Consider the following 15629-nt stretch of genomic DNA (forward strand, 5'->3'; position numbering starts at 1 on the left):
GTCTGCCTGAGAGAAGTGAACAGAATAAATTGATGCCTATATGCTATGGAAAGTTGCTCTTATTAATGATAGCTGCTGGGTTAGATATGACGTCATCTGCATTCCACCCTGCACATCGATTAGTGCCGTAGTCGCTTTGTAAGTGATAAGAAATTTGTTATTGGTTGCTATTTCTTCTGTTGTAATTACTTACCTGTCTCTTGCCACAAGCATTAATATTCTCCTCGACGCGCATGTATAGCTTGTCTTACAGATAAACTCATTGTCTCTGACAAGCTCACATGTCAGTGTGTGCCTCATAAGCCATTTGCATGTCCGATTCGGAAGTCTCAGTAGGGCTCCTGATCTACTTTCACTATCGTCATTGGATATAAGACATGTCCTCGTACTGTTTTCTCCTTCGCTTTCTCCACCTTCTTCACTCACTTGGACCAAGTTTAACAAATGACAAGTTCCGATAAGCATTTGATCGCTGTTGTCGGGGCTACTGGGGCTCAGGGTGGCAGCGTTGTGCAATATTTGCTTAATGACCCGGATCATACTTTCCGCGTTCGTGGATTGACGCGTAACGTGGATTCTCCAAAGGCCAAAGGTGAGAGTCATTGCGGAACCCATTCGTATGTTCCGTACACATTCTTTTATTACTATTAGAATTGGCGAAACGCGGTGTCGAAGTTGTCAAGGCTGATCTCAGCGACGCGGACAGCGTACGCAGTGCATTCAAAGGGGCCTATGGCGTATTCGGAGTCACGAGTTGTGCGTATCTATACTGCAGAGTAATTTATTTATATTAACTTGATGTGCATCTTAGTCTGGGAGCTGTTTTCTGTTGAAAAGGAAATTAAGCAAGGAAAGACACTTGTCGACGCGGCTGAATCTGCAGGAGTGAAGCACTTCGTCTGGTCGACTCTGGACCATACATCGGACCCAGAAGTGCCCCACTGGAATTCCAAGGCTGCAGTAGACGATTACATTAAGCAAACAAATCTTCTAAGGACATCGTACGTGTCTATACTTAAATTATAGCAATTCTCAACCGAATTTCACCAGGCTCTACACCGCGTTTTACTTTGAGAATCTACTGAAGTTCCCGATTAAGAAAGATGACAACGGCAAACTAGTCGCGGACTGGCCATCATGCCTGACGGATGGCCCGATAGGCGGATTCAGCGTTACTGAAATAGGAGCGTATGCGCTTGAAGCGTTCAAGAAGCCAAAAGAATGGATTGGTAAATATATTTGCGAAATGGAATGATTTCCAGAGCTGACTTCGGCTTCATTTTTAGCGAAGGACATGCGCATCGTTTCGGACATATTCACCCCAAGGCAGTATATCAAGGATCTTAGCTCGATAACAGGCTGTGAGATAAGTATTGTCGAAACTGATCGGGCGAGGTTCGATTCAACCAGAGCAACTGGTGAAGAAATTTGGGCCAAGTGAGTGTTTTAAGTCGAATCTTTAACCAAATATTAAGTACACGATCTCCGCTTTACAACACAGCATGGGTACGTTGTTCTGTCATCTGTGCGCTAATGTTCCTTCCGCAATGCTAATTCAGAATTACAGAATTATTCTACAAGCATATGCCAAAGCGAGACCCTGAGTTGACCTTGCGTATCAATCCGTCTCGAAAAGACCATCGTGCATTTATTGAGGCTAACAAAGAATTTTACCTTACCTCGTTCAAGTCTTGAGTTATTGGCAGCCATGAAGTACAATAAGTATAGTGTTTTATTAGCCAATGTTTGTACCATATTGAACAGAATTAACAAATAATACTTAATAACGTTGTCGTTCTCGCTTGAAGGTCTTCATCGAATTTATGATGGCTGGTATGGTACTGCGTGTGCAAACGCTCGCATGGACTGGTTGACGTAAGCCATCTTGGTCAGCAAAGATCAGCATTAACCCATGACGAAGAAATTGTTACTCGTTTGACCGATCTTCAAGTACATTGCTCATGATCCTCAACTCTTGATCGTACAATGTTCCCTCAGTGAGACACAAAGCACATGAGCTTGAGGCTATGGCCACGAGGCACGCGATGATCGCTTCGGCATGTAACGGACTTTCAGTGGGCGGTTTTTCATAGGACGGTAGCGTAGGAATTTAGCTAAAGCATCCACATCTGATAGTTCGTCCAAGGGTTAAGCTCCTACTGCATTGCTTAGAACATCGCAGTAAAGACGTGAGATATCCTCCATGATGGTGCTATGTATAACTTCCTTGCAGCTCACATGCACTGTTCTAGGGCCGTATGAGCAGTGTTCATCAACTAGTTCCAATTCAGCGTCGCCTGCTGGATCAACAGCGACTTGTATAATCATTCTTCTTCTTGACTGAGCGGAAATCTTATCTGTGATCCGAACTACATGTTGTATGCTAACCGTCCCGTTGCTTCCCGCTTTCCATGGTAAACGGGGACGAGCGACTTTCCTTCAACCTCACTCTGACCAAACTATATGTAGCTGTGAATCGTGCATTTCCTTGCTATGCACGTACGTGGCTCTATCTAGACAAAAGACAATTTTCTCAATGTATGTAGAAGAAAATCTAGACTGCCATCACGATGCTGATACACAAACGTTCACATCACAGACCATCATCCGCAACTTCCGGAACTAGTACAACTAGCATAAAGTAGGTTCGACAGTCGTCCATCCTTTTCAACATCCCAACATCCTACCCAGGAGTATCTCTCCCAGCGAAGTTATCCATGTCCAGCAGTACCAAGCCAATTATTGCAGTACTTGGAGCGACTGGTGCACAAGGCAGTAGTGTTGTGCAGTATCTGGTCAATGATCCTGAACACGCCTTCCACGTTCGAGCACTAACGCGCAACCTTGAGTCTTCGAAAGCAAAGAGTAAGTGGCGTTGCCTTCATGGTTGGGAAATCATGTTGATTCTTCACAAGATTTGGTAGCGCTTGGCGTTGAAGTCGTAAAGGCTGATCTGAACGATGCAGAAAGCCTGAAACAGGCTTTCAAGGGTGTCTATGGCGTGTTCGGCGTCACTAACTGTATGTACTTGCTTAGCTAAGGACTTTATGGATTTGAAGGATCATCTAATTTCTCGGTAGTTTGGGAACTCCTGTCCCAAGAGAAAGAAACTCAGCAAGGGAAAACACTCGTTGACGCTGCTGTGTCTGCGGGGGTGAAGCACTTCATTTGGTCGACTCTGGACCATACTTCAGACCCGGAAGTGCCTCATTGGAATTCAAAAGCGGACGTTGACGATTATCTCAAGCAGTCGAATTTGCCCAGAACCTCGTACGTAATCGAATTGTCCAACAAACCGAATCCTGTTCTAACGATCTGATGATTGACCGGCTTTCAGACTTTACACTTCCTACTATTACGAGAACTACATCAAAATTCCAGCGGTTGCGTTTTAGAAGGATGAGAAGGGAGTTATTGTTGGAGACTGGCTTTTCGTTATGACCGACGGTCCGATTGCGGGATATAGCGTCGCCGAGACTGGAGCATACGTCCTTGAGGCATTCAAGAAGCCACAGGAGTGGATTGGTAAGGCGAGCTTTCCCAAAGTATATGTTCAATGGCTAATAAATTCTGGTACCGTGTGCAGGGAAGGACTTGCGTATTGCTTCAGACATATTCACTCCACGTCAGTTCGTTAAGGCCGTGATGGAAATAACGGGAAACCCGATCCAACTCCATGAGACGGATCGAGCAAGATTTAAGACATCTAAGGAGATTATCGAAGAGCTTTGGGCTAAGTGAGCGGTATCCTTTTCTCGAGAGTCGTTCAATAATATACTTATTTCTCCTTGTGTCTAGCATGGGCAAGTAAACTTCCCGTGTTACTTTCTCAAATTAACTAATCGAATCTGTTGCAGAATGGTTTTATAAGCATAACGGAAACACAAATCGTGATCTGGACATTACACAGCGCGTAAATCCCGGTCGAAAGTGCTATCGTGAATTCATTGAGGCGAACAAGGAAGAGTTCATAGCCTTTTTCGACTCTTAGGGACTGGGCCGTATGCGTGGTATCATCCATTTTAACCTTGTACTTTTATTATAATGGAAGAAATCTGTGAATATGAAGGTAGCAAATTTTGTACCTCGGCTGCAATGCACGATCGCGTGAATGTATAAAAAGTCATTACACGTCGAAAGATGAGAATGAACTCTTATATATGCAATAGGATATGGAAGTTGAATAAAACGAATAAAATGTTTATTATATAATAAATCAATCACGTGCAGCCCTATAATGCTGCCTGAGCTTTCAGCATTGTTCTCACTCAACTCCATTTACTCAAGCTTCGTTATCTTCACACATTCTGGCAATATGCAGGCATACCTCGCCGAACGGTATATGTCAGGCCCGAAGGCTGATGCCATCCTCTCACGTGTAGCTCCTGAGAAAAAGAAGAAGAAACGCAAGACAGCCACGACTTCATCAACGACCGCCGGCCCAAGTGGGGTGAATTTGATTGTCGACGACGACAGTGGGTGGGGTAATGGAGGTCAAGGCATGGATGAAGATGCGGATGACATGGCGGAGGCTGTGGTTGCTTCGGATAGGAGCTTCAAGAAGCGCAGGATAGCTGATAACGGAGAAGAGAGCTCTGGTTGGGCAACCGTGCGGGAAGGCGTAAAGAGAGAGGACGCGAGCCCACCTCCAGACGAGAAGCCTCAGGTCGTTGAAGAGCCCTTCGCTGGCGGTCTCGTAAACGCTGCCGATCTCAAGAAGAATTTGCCAGGACAAGACGCGAGTGCAGGAAAGGGAAAACGAACAGAAGCCGATATTGCGCGAGAACAAGAGGAAGCCCGGCTCGCACAAGAAACGGTATATCGCGATGCCACTGGAAGAAAGATAGATACGAAAGCTGAACGAGCTGAGGCGGCACGGAAAAAGCGGGAACGTGAGGAGAAGGAGGCGCAAAAGATGGAATGGGGGAAGGGCGTGGTGCAGCGAGAAGATGCTGCGAAGCGGGCGGAACAGCTTGAGAAAGAGAAGAAACGCGACCTAGCAGTGTACGCAGACGACAGGGAGTTAAATGAAGAACAGAAGTCCACTATGCGATGGAATGACCCTGCGGCACAGTTTCTCACCGTATGTCTATCCCTAATTACCTTCGCTAATTTGATAACTAATAGTACTTGGACTTGGCTGTCAGAAAAAACGTTCGAAAGGCCCTCGTAAACCAGAATACACCGGTCCTCCCCCGCCACCTAACCGTTTCGGAATCAAACCAGGCTATCGATGGGATGGTGTTGACCGAAGTAATGGCTTTGAGAAGAAATTCTTTCAGAAGCAAAACGAACGAAGACGAAGGGGTTTGGAAAGTTATCAATGGAGCGTTGATGAAATGTAGTTCGTACTTGGGTCACACACCGTTCTTGTCTCCAGTTCACGAATCGTGCCTTTCTTTCAGGTTTACTCACAATATTATATCGTTTACTCTCATACTTTTAACAGGAACTTCGCGTAATGCTTGTTTAGCATTCACCGTTACTCAAGACCATGCCTTCATAGACCTCCATAACAATAATAAACTTCCTGCGCATACTTCTCTCCGGCGATAAGTCTGCCGTCCACTCGTCACTAAAAGTCTTGGCTTGAGATCCAAAAATATCCCATTCTCCTTCGCCGCAGCATGTCTTCGATCATGAACCTCAACATCTACGTTATTAACATCGAACGGGGATAATCTATATTAACGTGCGGGGACACTGCCTCAGGTCTCCATCGATATGTGGCGAAGCGCCAGGCTCAACAGTAGTGAAGTGCTGCGCTTTGATGAATTCACCATATGTTTTTATAGAGATGAATGAGGAGATTGAAATTAAACAGAGATCTGGGAGGTGCTTAACATGTCGGCCTGATTAAACTCTCGGCCGAGAGGGCTGTGTTATGTGATGCAGTGCTTTGCTCGTATTCATCTTGAACATTAAGAGCTCATTCTAGCATTCTATTTTCCCGACAGTCACACGAAATTACGTTGATAGATTTTGCGGCCGAACATAGTACATACTCTCGCGCGGCGCATCAAGACCGTGATTAAGGGTATATGCAGTATACATTCAATGCAGGATAACATCACCTTAATGATTAATGCTTTGAAATCAAAGTTCAAAAATAGCACATATCTGGTCTAATTTTCGACATCTTTTTTTAGGTATGTTTCGACTAACTGTCGAATGAATGGACTGAACAGTACGGCAATTTTTAACGGGTATCAAAGATCGTCTAAATGTGCGTATTGCATATTGCCTTCATAACCCCACAAAGCCAGTGCATATCACGTTGATTTCGCTTCTGGGCAACTGAGATTAATCATTGTCTTTGATTCCTCCGCGCCTGGCCGTTACTCTTCACCTATTTAAAGAGAGGAAACATGTCTGCAGGAAAGTCACTGCCTTTACTACCTGCGGCTCTATTCCTCCTCAGTCATACAGCTCGCACTGTCGTACTATGAAGTTCGCTCTTGCCCCCGTCACTGCCCTTGTTGCTGTTGTATACGCTCAGCAGCCATTTACCGTCGACACGCCGTATGTGTCCTATTGTCTTCGAGATGCATCTTAATGTATTGATTATACCTCACCTGTCATACAGGGCAGATGCCGTACAGTGCCAGAACGAGGTAATAGAATGGACTGGAGGAGCTGGTAAGGAATCTCTATTGTGGACACAACGTGTATTGTGAACTCATTGTCTTCATCTTCTTTAGCGCCCTTTGAAGTTGTAAGTCCGTTATACTGCTACAGAAACGATCAAAACAATTGAATGATCAACAACTCGCGTCACTATATAGCTGTGAGTCGTTAATGTCTTTAGGACTTGGGAGGAGTAACTGATCATAAATGCTACAGGATCGTTTCTGCTGCAAACCCTAATGGACCTGCACTCGTTGATCTTGGCGAGCAGCAGGGCACCTCTGTGCTATGGGATACCAACGTTCCGGCTGGTGAGTTTTTCCCTTTCTGAATAGTAAACTAGTGAATCCTGAATATTGATATTCTTTAATTGTAGGCACGTCGGTTGCAATCAAGGTCCAAGACTCTCAAGGCGATATAGCTCAAACCGCGCCGTTCACTATTCAGGCCAGCGGTACGCGCAATTATTCGCCTTAAACGCCATTGTGATCTAACGATTTAACGTTTCGTGCAGATAACAACGGTTGCCTGTAGCTGCAGTTAATCGTGGACTTGGAAAACTAGTTTGAATTACTAGTACTGATGTGAATAGTCGATAAATTTGAGAAGTAAACAAGTTTGGTTTGTGGCAGTACGTTTGTGGATTAACATTTACGACGGCAAGGATTGAATTAATGACCGAACTGCTGTTGGTTGTTCCCAATCCGATTACCCAATCTGCCATGCCGAGCACGGATAAAATTATTGCTCGTACACAAATTACATAGACAATGCGGTTAGTATTTGAGTGACAATTTAACCCCCTCTTAACAACATAGTCAATCTTTTGAGACGAGGAAAGTCGAGATTTACCCCCATTTCATTTGACTCAGTACATTATACATAATACAGGACAGTTTAATTCTTGTCATAGTCAGCGCCTTGATTGCCCAATGATAGTAAAAAGAAACAGGAAAATCAACGTATTCTTAACAAATCAGAATTACATTATAGGCCGACAGCAGTGAGAAGTTTCGCGAAATTAGGCGTTCCGAGACCAGTAACCGGGTCCCACCCCGCCTTTGCAGGGAAACCTGTTCGAGGTGTGTTTAGTTCATTGCATATTTCGATACATACTATTAATAATTACCATTAGTATTGCATCCAGGGTTAGATCCTAAATATTCAGTCGTTAGTGTTTCGAACGTCGAGAATAGTACAAGAACACGCACCAGTAGTGATGTCATTCAACGCTGATGCACCGGTGCCGTAGAGGAACGGGTTCAAGAATCCCAAGGGTGAACGGCCAGCCGCGACAAGCCTGTCATTCAACAAAGAGATGACACTCGCGAAGATAGGACTCGAGCAACTAGTACCCGCGACCAATCCGGTTTCGCCTCCGACGACGATTTCAACATTTTCACCCTGTGCACTGATGTCTGGGAATGCACGTCCTTGAGGATTGAACTTGCCACTGTTTGTTGAGCCGAGTGCGTTAAGATAGCTTGAGACAGCTGGGGTTTGGTAAGACGGTTGCGAGAAGATATTGGAGAAGCCACCAGAGGAGAAATCGGCAGCTGTTTCGGTGATGCCAGTCGTGGCTCTGTGAGGGAAATGTTTATATCAGATACGTTTCTTAGAAGCGTGATGATGAAGTATTTACCCGACAGAGGTCATGAATGGGCATCCACTTGGGAACGTTGGGAGGAAAGTTGTACAGCGGCCGGATTGAGAACCTGATACGCCACCATCGCCGGAAGCGAATAGGATTGAAGTCCCGCGAGCACCGAGTTGCATGTAGGCGTTGCACAGTTGGCTATGGACAAGATATCGTTATGATCAGATAAAGTACATGCTGATGACGAGACTACGCACTTTGCAAGATTGCTCGAAATAGTGTTTTCATTTTGACCGTAGCTATGGGAAACTTTAGTAAATGGTGTGCAATAAAGGACGTAGCGTAAGGACAGACCTCGTCGTAAGGACGTGAGGAGGGTTGCTTTCACCAAGCAAGAAATTTATGATATCAAGGAAGCCTTCAAGAGCGCCGTCCTGGAAGCGCTCGCCAACAGAAATGAAGGTCGTTGGCACACCACTTGCCACTCCAACGGTATACTGGATATCCAGATTTGCCTCCACACCTGCTTCATTTGCACTCTGAGGGTTCGAGCCTCCGTCAAGAGTTTGCAATGAGAACGTTGTACCAGCGAGATCCGGGCGCAAGCTCTTAAGGAAAGTTTGGAGGTCCGCGCTGTTCGCGAATTGTTCAATGAAACCGGAAACACCGAGCGTGCTGCTCGACTGGGTCGCTTTCGTCGTTGGGATACCATACATTGCTTGCAAGCATGCGGGAGTAACCGTCGAAGCACACGAGGACGGAACAGCACGAGTTGTGAGATTTTGCTCTTCGGCAACGGCTTTCAAGGGGCTGGACACAACTGGTAGATGGGCGAAGGGGTTTTCGAACCTATTAGTTGCTAAGTGTGAGTCACTCTGTGATGATTGTCTCATGAAGATTAAACGTACGTGATAGTTGGGTGAACCAGGTTCAAATGTCCTTGAAGCTCAGTCGGTATGGAGTATGCAAGGGTACGAACGGACTGCTTCCCGGTTTCTTCATGCTGGAAGACCGAGAAGTCTGCCTGGAACATATCATTGGCTTTACTAACCTGCTTAGTTCTCAGCACATGCAAGCATCTGTCAGTGGTAAGTATATACCGGGACGGAAAAAGTAAGCCAGTCCGACGCAGGAGAGGCAACCGTCGCAGTTATCCCATGTGTCGAAAGGAACTGGTTAACGATATTGATCGAGTCTTGACTTGGTTTAACAAATTCTTCGACCTTGGATGGATTTATGAGCAAGAGCCTCCGTAAATGATAGATCCTCAAACAGACTGACCTCCTCCTTAGAAAGGTGTTGGCCATACAGTGCACTTCCAGGAGTACTGACAGCATAGAGCTTTTCTTCCAGGCCATTCATGTTGTTGTTCACGAGAGCTAGTCGAAGATTAAGGACCTGATCTGCAGGTGCAGATCCGACCTTAACGAAGCCATCGGGGATGTCAGTGCGCTGCTCATGGAGAACGAAACTGCTGAACAGCGGAGATGCAGAGACAGCAGCGACAAAAGACGCGAAGACAAGATAAGCAAACTTGGCAGCGAGCATAGTGACAGAGTAGAACCTCGGGTATTAAACTTGTCTCTCGAGAAAATCCACGGAGAGTGGGGTACGAAAAGCGTCGCGGATATCATGTTTTATACCAAGGGACCAGTAGATACGGACCCGCCAAGCAGTGCCAGTGCTATCACTCTGAAAATAGATAGAAGTACGAGAGCATCTTGTTCTAGTCAGAGGTTCGAGGATGTGCATATGCTTCCTTAAGATAGGTCTGAAGGCATCGCGTGCACTGAAATCACTGAGAAGGAAGTGCTCTCGTGGACTGACATTCGGATATAGCCCAACAGAATACAAAACCAGCCGAACATGCGAAATAATAATGTAGTATTGCACGCGGATGAGGTTTCAAGCACTACAACCACAGACATGATAGCACGAGGATAAGTGTGAGCGACCGTGACGTGGCAACTCGTTCCCACAGCGTCGCCTTCTTCATAGCCCTCAGCGGTGCAATCTATCTCACATCCTCTTTCTCCCAATCAACGCCTCTTCTCACCCATGTGCTGGCACTCTCTTCCGAGCCCAGAAAGTTCCGGAAATTCATGATAGTCAGCTATAATTACTGCTTCATTTTGCTTGTCAGGCGATTCTTTGTGTCGAAGGCAGACTATCAGGGAGTTTCCATCCATAAACTCATAAAACACACATGCTCCTGACCTCAGCCTTCGTTCTTGGCACTTCGGGCTTTTATCTATAAACTCCGAGAAGACAGATTTTCATCTTCAATGTCCACATTCGCCGACAAGCCTCCTGAATGATCGCGTCAGATCTATTACGCAGCGCTGCTTCCAACACCTGCAGTCCACTTCACGTCCTCAGTTACAGACAGATCATCATCCTCTCCAGTCCCCCCCCCTCCTTTAAAACCCTTGGAATCGCTGTTCTCAAGTCTTACACTGTTTCTTGGTCTACAGTCATTCCCTTTGTATCTTGGTTCTTGAACTCCGAGACTGGCTTATCAGAACTTCATTTTCGGTAAACTTAACCATTGTCTCATTGATGCTCGCGGGAGCTCTACTCCCTCCGAATTCTTCGTCACAGAAGGGCATACGCCTCTATGTCGCTGACAAGTTCCTTGTGCTGACTTGCACCGTCAAAGCGTCCGCCTGCCAAGTCAGACATTACCATTGTGGCATTGTCATCCATATATTTTTCAAGATCCGGCTTCTGTTACATATTCTGTCATGCCTCGCGGGAGATACTCCGCGAAAATATCTCCACATACCGAATTACTTCTTCACGTCAAGACGCTGGCTTCGATTGGCATGCCCTTCTAAGTTCTTTCGGATGCATTTAATTTTTCGCTTTCAGTTTCTCCGATCTCGTGATGCATTGTTTCTTTAAATATACCTCCTGTTCTTCGTATATGTGCTCGTATCTAATACTGACTGTCTGTACAGAAAATAATATTAGTCCCTTGATGTCATACACAGGTATTTGTTTAATCAACGTAGCATACTGCAATATCACCGGATCGAGCACCACTGTAATGATTAATTTTCTAGTTGCTTCCTGATCTTGATGAAGAGATTCCGATTTGTTTCTATGACAGTATTGGTAAAGTCTGCTTGTTCTGAACATTTACTTAAGAAGGCCAATTGTATATTAAATGTATATTAAATCTGAAGGTAATGCTCAACTGTCTGAGTTGTATACAACTTTAATAGTATATAACTGGGGTGTAAGAACTATGAGCCTGGCTACATACAAATAACCAGTCTGAATTGAAATACATACCAACAGTAGTAATGGAAAAGACAAATCTCTCAACAATAGAATCCATCTGAAAAATACACAGAATATATTGTATATAGGACTATGACAGGTAGTAAGTATAATTAAATAAATATCAAACCAGTTGTTAATGGTAGAATAGTAGAGAGTAAGGGGAAGGGTTTAAATAAATAAACAGAACAGAAACAGACATTTTTATTATAATAAAAATATAAAAAGCAGAAAGAGACATTGAATCAAGTTGAGTGAGTGAATAACAGTAAGAGTGTGTATATTTTAATATTACAAGTGAGTATAGTAAGTCTTTTATCTAATTTGAAAGGGTTAGTATGTAACAATCTAAAACACTTGTTGTATAGTTACTAGTTATAAAGTACTCTATTAATACAAGTCTTCTTGAGTAAAACAAATTGTTTATAAGATATAAAGTTGTCTGTTATACAAAAAAAAACTAATTTATAATGTATAAATTGTACAAGATGTGTAAAACAGATAGTTGATTAGTAAAGTCTTTCTGTATAAAGTAATACAGATCTGCTTTCAGAAAGAGGAGATTTTCTACTCTTACTTATATAAGATATGTATTAAATATATGTATTATGTACTATAATAATAATAATACCTAAAATATACACTTAAGACATACAAACAAATATAATCATTAAAAACAGGTACTACACTCATTCTTTGAGTAATAACTTAAGATTTTAATAAGTACTAATGTGAAAAGTTAATACACTTGTAAAGAAAGATTAATTTATAATAATGTGTTTATAAATTACTTATATAAGTTACTATAGATTAAAGTCATAAATGAATAAACTACTGTTAGTTGTTTCTAATCAAATTACCTAATCACTTACATATTTGTTATACAAAAGATAGATAAGTTATTACTCATACACAAATTGTATATACAAATTGTATAAACTAAATAAACTTAACTTTCTACTACTAAACTCTAAGCCTTTTATAAACAACCCTGACAGAGCTTACTTATTAAGGACAGTAGTTGTGCAGCTACTATGAAAGGAGTTAGAATGTTAGAATAGGGGGTTTGAGGGGCTCTACTTTTCAATTAGGTTTAGAATAAGTTTGAGATTAGGATTAGGGTAAGTTAAGGATTAAGAAGAAGAATTATGTATTTTGTAAGGAGTAATTTGAGTATAAAATAGTGTATAAGAACTTAGAAATTTGCAAGTTGAGAGGCCTGTCAGGGTTGGCCATAAAAGGCTCTAAGGTTTAGTAGTAGAAAGTACACAACTTAAACTATATAGTTTATATATGAGTAACAATTTAACCTACTCTTAATAGTATAATTTATTTTTAAAAGCAATAAAAGTCAAGATATATTCTCATTTCATTTGATTCAATACATTATACATAATACACAACATTATAAGTCTTTTGACAATCACAGCCTTAATTGCTCAAAGATAGTAATGAAAGCAAGAAAATAATTACATCCTCAGTAACAAGTTGGTAGTGTTCTACAGACCAACGGCAGTGAGAAGGTTTGCGAAATTAGGCGTTCCGAGACCAGTAACTGGATCCCACCCTGCCGTTGCAGGGAAACCTGTACGAGATATATTTAGTATATCCCTCTTTTAATAGACAGAGTAAATTATCACCATTCGTGTTGCATCCAGGGTTAGATCCTAAATATTCAGCTGTCAGTGTTTCGAATGTCGGGAATAGGAAAGTGGGAAAACACGCACCAGTAGTGATGTCATTCAACGCTGATGCACCAGCGCTGTAGAGGAACGGGTTCAAGAATCCCAAGGGCGAACTACCAGCGGCGATAAGCCTGTCATTCAATAAAGAGATGACACTTGCGAAGATAGGGCTCGAGCAGCTGGTACCCGCGACCAAGCCGGTTTCGCCTCCGACGACGATTTCAACATGTTCACCCTGTGCACTGATGTCTGGGAATGCGCGTCCTTGAGGGTTGAACTTGCCACTGTTTGTTGAGCCGAGTGCGTCAAGGTAGCTTGAGACAGCTGAGGCTTGGTAAGATGGTTGGTTGAAGACGTTGGAGAAGCCACCGGAGGAAAGATCGGCAGCAGTTTCGGTGACACCGGTCGTGGCTCTGTAGAAGAAAGATTTAAATCGGAGACGTTTCTTAGGTGCATGATGCGGATGTATTTACCCAACAGAGGTCATGAATGGGCATCCACTTGGGAACGTCGGAAGGAAAGTTGTACATTGCCCGGATTGAGAACCTGATACACCGCCATCGCCGGAAGCGAATAGGATTGAAGTCCCGCGAGCGCCGAGTTGCATGAAAGCATTGCACAGTTGACTGGACAGAACATCAATACCATCAGATAAAGTACATACTGAGAATCAGGCTACCCACTTTGCAAGATTGCTTGAAATAGTATTTTCATTCTGACCATAGCTATGAGTAACGTTAGTAAATTGAATGTATTGAAGGAAGTAGCGTAGACAATGGCATACCTAGTCGTGAGGACATGAGGAGGGTTGCTTTCACCGAGTAAGAAATTGATGATATCAAGGAAACCTTCGAGAGCGCCATCCTGGTTATTTTCGCCTACAGAAATGAATGTAGTTGGCACGCCACTTGCCACTCCAACGGTATATTGGATATCCAGATTCGCCTCCACGCCTGCCTCACTTGGATCCTGAGGATTCTCGCCTCCGTCAAGAGTTTGCAATGAGAATGTTGTTCCAGCTAGATCCGGGCGCAGGCTCTCAAGGAAAGTTTGGAGATCCGCGTCGTTCGCGAATTGTCCAATGAAACCGGAAACGCCGAGCGTGCTGCTCGACTGGGTCGCTTTCGTCGTTGGGATACCATACATTGCCTGCAAGCATGCGGGAGTGACCGTCGAATCACACGAGGACGGAACAGCACGAGTTGTGAGATTTTGCTCTTCGGCAACGGCTTTCAAGGGACTAGAAACAACTGGTAGATGGGCGAAGGGGTTGTCGAACCTAATAGTTACCAATGGTGAGCATTTCATGGTAATTGTTTCACGAAGATCAGACATACGTGATAGTTGGGTGAACCAGATTCAAGTGTCCCTGGAGCTCAGTCGGGATGGAGTATGCAAGGGTACGAATAGACTGCTTCCCAGTTTCTTCATGCTGGAAGACCGAGAAGTCTGCCTGGAACATATTATTGGCTTTGCTAACCTACTTACTTCTCAGCATATGCTAACGTATATCGCTGGTATCATGTATGTACATACCGGGACGGAAAAAGTAAGCCAGTCGGATGCAGGAGAAGCGACTGTCGCGGTTATCCCATGGGTCAAAAGGAACTGGTTAACGATATTGATCGAGTCTTGACTTGGTTTAACAAATTCCTCGACCTTGGATGGATGTATGAGCAAGAGCCTCCGTGAATGATAGATCCTCAAACAAACTGACCTCCTCCTTAGAAAGATGTTGGCCATACAGTGCACTTCCAGGAGTACTGACAGCATAGAGCTTTTCTTCCAGGCCATTCATATAGTTGTTCACGAGAGCTAGTCGAAGATTAAGGACCTGATCTGCAGGTGCAGATCCGACCTTAACGAAGCCATCGGGGATGTCAGTGCGCTGCTCATGGAGAACGAAACTGCTGAACAGCGGAGATGCAGAGACAGCAGCGACAAAAGACGCGAAGACAAGATAAGCAAACTTGGCAGCGAACATAGTGACAGCGTAAAACCTCGGGTATTAAGCTTGTCTCTCGAGAAAATCCACGGAGAGTGGGGTACGAAAAGCGTCGCGGATATCATGTTTTATACCAAGAGACAAGTAGATACGGACCCGCCAAGCAGTGCCAGAGCTATCACTCTGAAAATAGATAGAAGTACGAGAGCATCTTGTTCTAGTCAGAGGTTCGAGGATGTGCATATGCCTACCTATGATAGGTTTGAAGGCATCGCGTGCTCTGAAATCACTGAGAAGGAGGTACTCTCGTGGACTGACATTCGGATATAGCCCAACGAAATACAAAACTAGCTGAATATGCGAAATAATAATGTAGTTATGCACGCGAATGAGGTTTCAAGCACTACCGCCACAGTCATGATAGCACGAGGATAAGTGTGAGCGATCGTGATGTGGCAAGTCGTTCCCACACAGCGTCGCCTTCTTCATA

At 43.9% G+C, this 15629-nt stretch overlaps 6 protein-coding genes across 6 annotated transcripts; 4 read left to right on the top strand and 2 right to left on the bottom strand.

Annotated features, from left to right (window-relative positions):
• Nucleotides 1-444: 444 nt before the first annotated feature.
• FOMMEDRAFT_159440 (NmrA-domain-containing protein) lies at nt 445-1695 on the top strand (the record flags this gene model as incomplete). Its single annotated transcript, XM_007269385.1, has 6 exons — nt 445-592; nt 652-756; nt 812-1001; nt 1051-1229; nt 1287-1437; nt 1560-1695. The coding sequence occupies 6 exons, from the start codon at nt 445-447 to the stop codon at nt 1693-1695; spliced, it is 909 nt and encodes a 302-aa protein (XP_007269447.1).
• A 904-nt stretch (nt 1696-2599) lies between these two features.
• On the top strand, nt 2600-3954 carry FOMMEDRAFT_142454 (NmrA-like protein). The gene is made up of 7 exons (XM_007269386.1): nt 2600-2641; nt 2692-2865; nt 2916-3020; nt 3081-3270; nt 3338-3525; nt 3587-3741; nt 3858-3954. Exons 2-5 carry the CDS (start codon nt 2718-2720, stop codon nt 3393-3395), a joined length of 501 nt encoding a protein of 166 aa, XP_007269448.1. The 5' UTR covers nt 2600-2641; nt 2692-2717; the 3' UTR covers nt 3396-3525; nt 3587-3741; nt 3858-3954.
• Nucleotides 3955-4342: 388 nt separating this feature from the next.
• On the top strand, nt 4343-5345 carry FOMMEDRAFT_136106 (uncharacterized protein; the record flags this gene model as incomplete). The annotated part of the gene is made up of 2 exons (XM_007269387.1): nt 4343-5083; nt 5148-5345. The coding sequence occupies 2 exons, from the start codon at nt 4343-4345 to the stop codon at nt 5343-5345; spliced, it is 939 nt and encodes a 312-aa protein (XP_007269449.1).
• Nucleotides 5346-6445: 1100 nt separating this feature from the next.
• On the top strand, nt 6446-7161 carry FOMMEDRAFT_30637 (uncharacterized protein; the record flags this gene model as incomplete). The annotated part of the gene is made up of 6 exons (XM_007269388.1): nt 6446-6522; nt 6587-6639; nt 6702-6715; nt 6809-6938; nt 7004-7081; nt 7142-7161. The coding sequence occupies 6 exons, from the start codon at nt 6446-6448 to the stop codon at nt 7159-7161; spliced, it is 372 nt and encodes a 123-aa protein (XP_007269450.1).
• A 308-nt stretch (nt 7162-7469) lies between these two features.
• On the bottom strand, nt 7470-9819 carry FOMMEDRAFT_112220 (family S53 protease-like protein). Its single transcript, XM_007269389.1, has 9 exons — nt 9506-9819; nt 9325-9447; nt 9133-9275; nt 8579-9073; nt 8482-8523; nt 8270-8422; nt 7839-8209; nt 7757-7783; nt 7470-7700 (listed from the first exon to the last, which is right to left on the bottom strand). Exons 1-9 carry the CDS (start codon nt 9770-9772, stop codon nt 7615-7617), a joined length of 1707 nt encoding a protein of 568 aa, XP_007269451.1. The 5' UTR covers nt 9773-9819; the 3' UTR covers nt 7470-7614.
• Nucleotides 9820-13008: 3189 nt separating this feature from the next.
• On the bottom strand, nt 13009-15178 carry FOMMEDRAFT_159445 (family S53 protease; the record flags this gene model as incomplete). The annotated part of the gene is made up of 9 exons (XM_007269390.1): nt 13009-13094; nt 13150-13176; nt 13237-13607; nt 13668-13820; nt 13878-13919; nt 13979-14473; nt 14532-14674; nt 14731-14853; nt 14912-15178. 9 exons carry the CDS (start codon nt 15176-15178, stop codon nt 13009-13011), a joined length of 1707 nt encoding a protein of 568 aa, XP_007269452.1.
• Between the last annotated feature and the right edge of the window lie 451 nt (nt 15179-15629).

Source organism: Fomitiporia mediterranea (genome assembly GCF_000271605.1).
Source record: "Fomitiporia mediterranea MF3/22 unplaced genomic scaffold FOMMEscaffold_9, whole genome shotgun sequence".
In the NCBI taxonomy this organism is placed as follows: domain Eukaryota; kingdom Fungi; phylum Basidiomycota; class Agaricomycetes; order Hymenochaetales; family Hymenochaetaceae; genus Fomitiporia; species Fomitiporia mediterranea.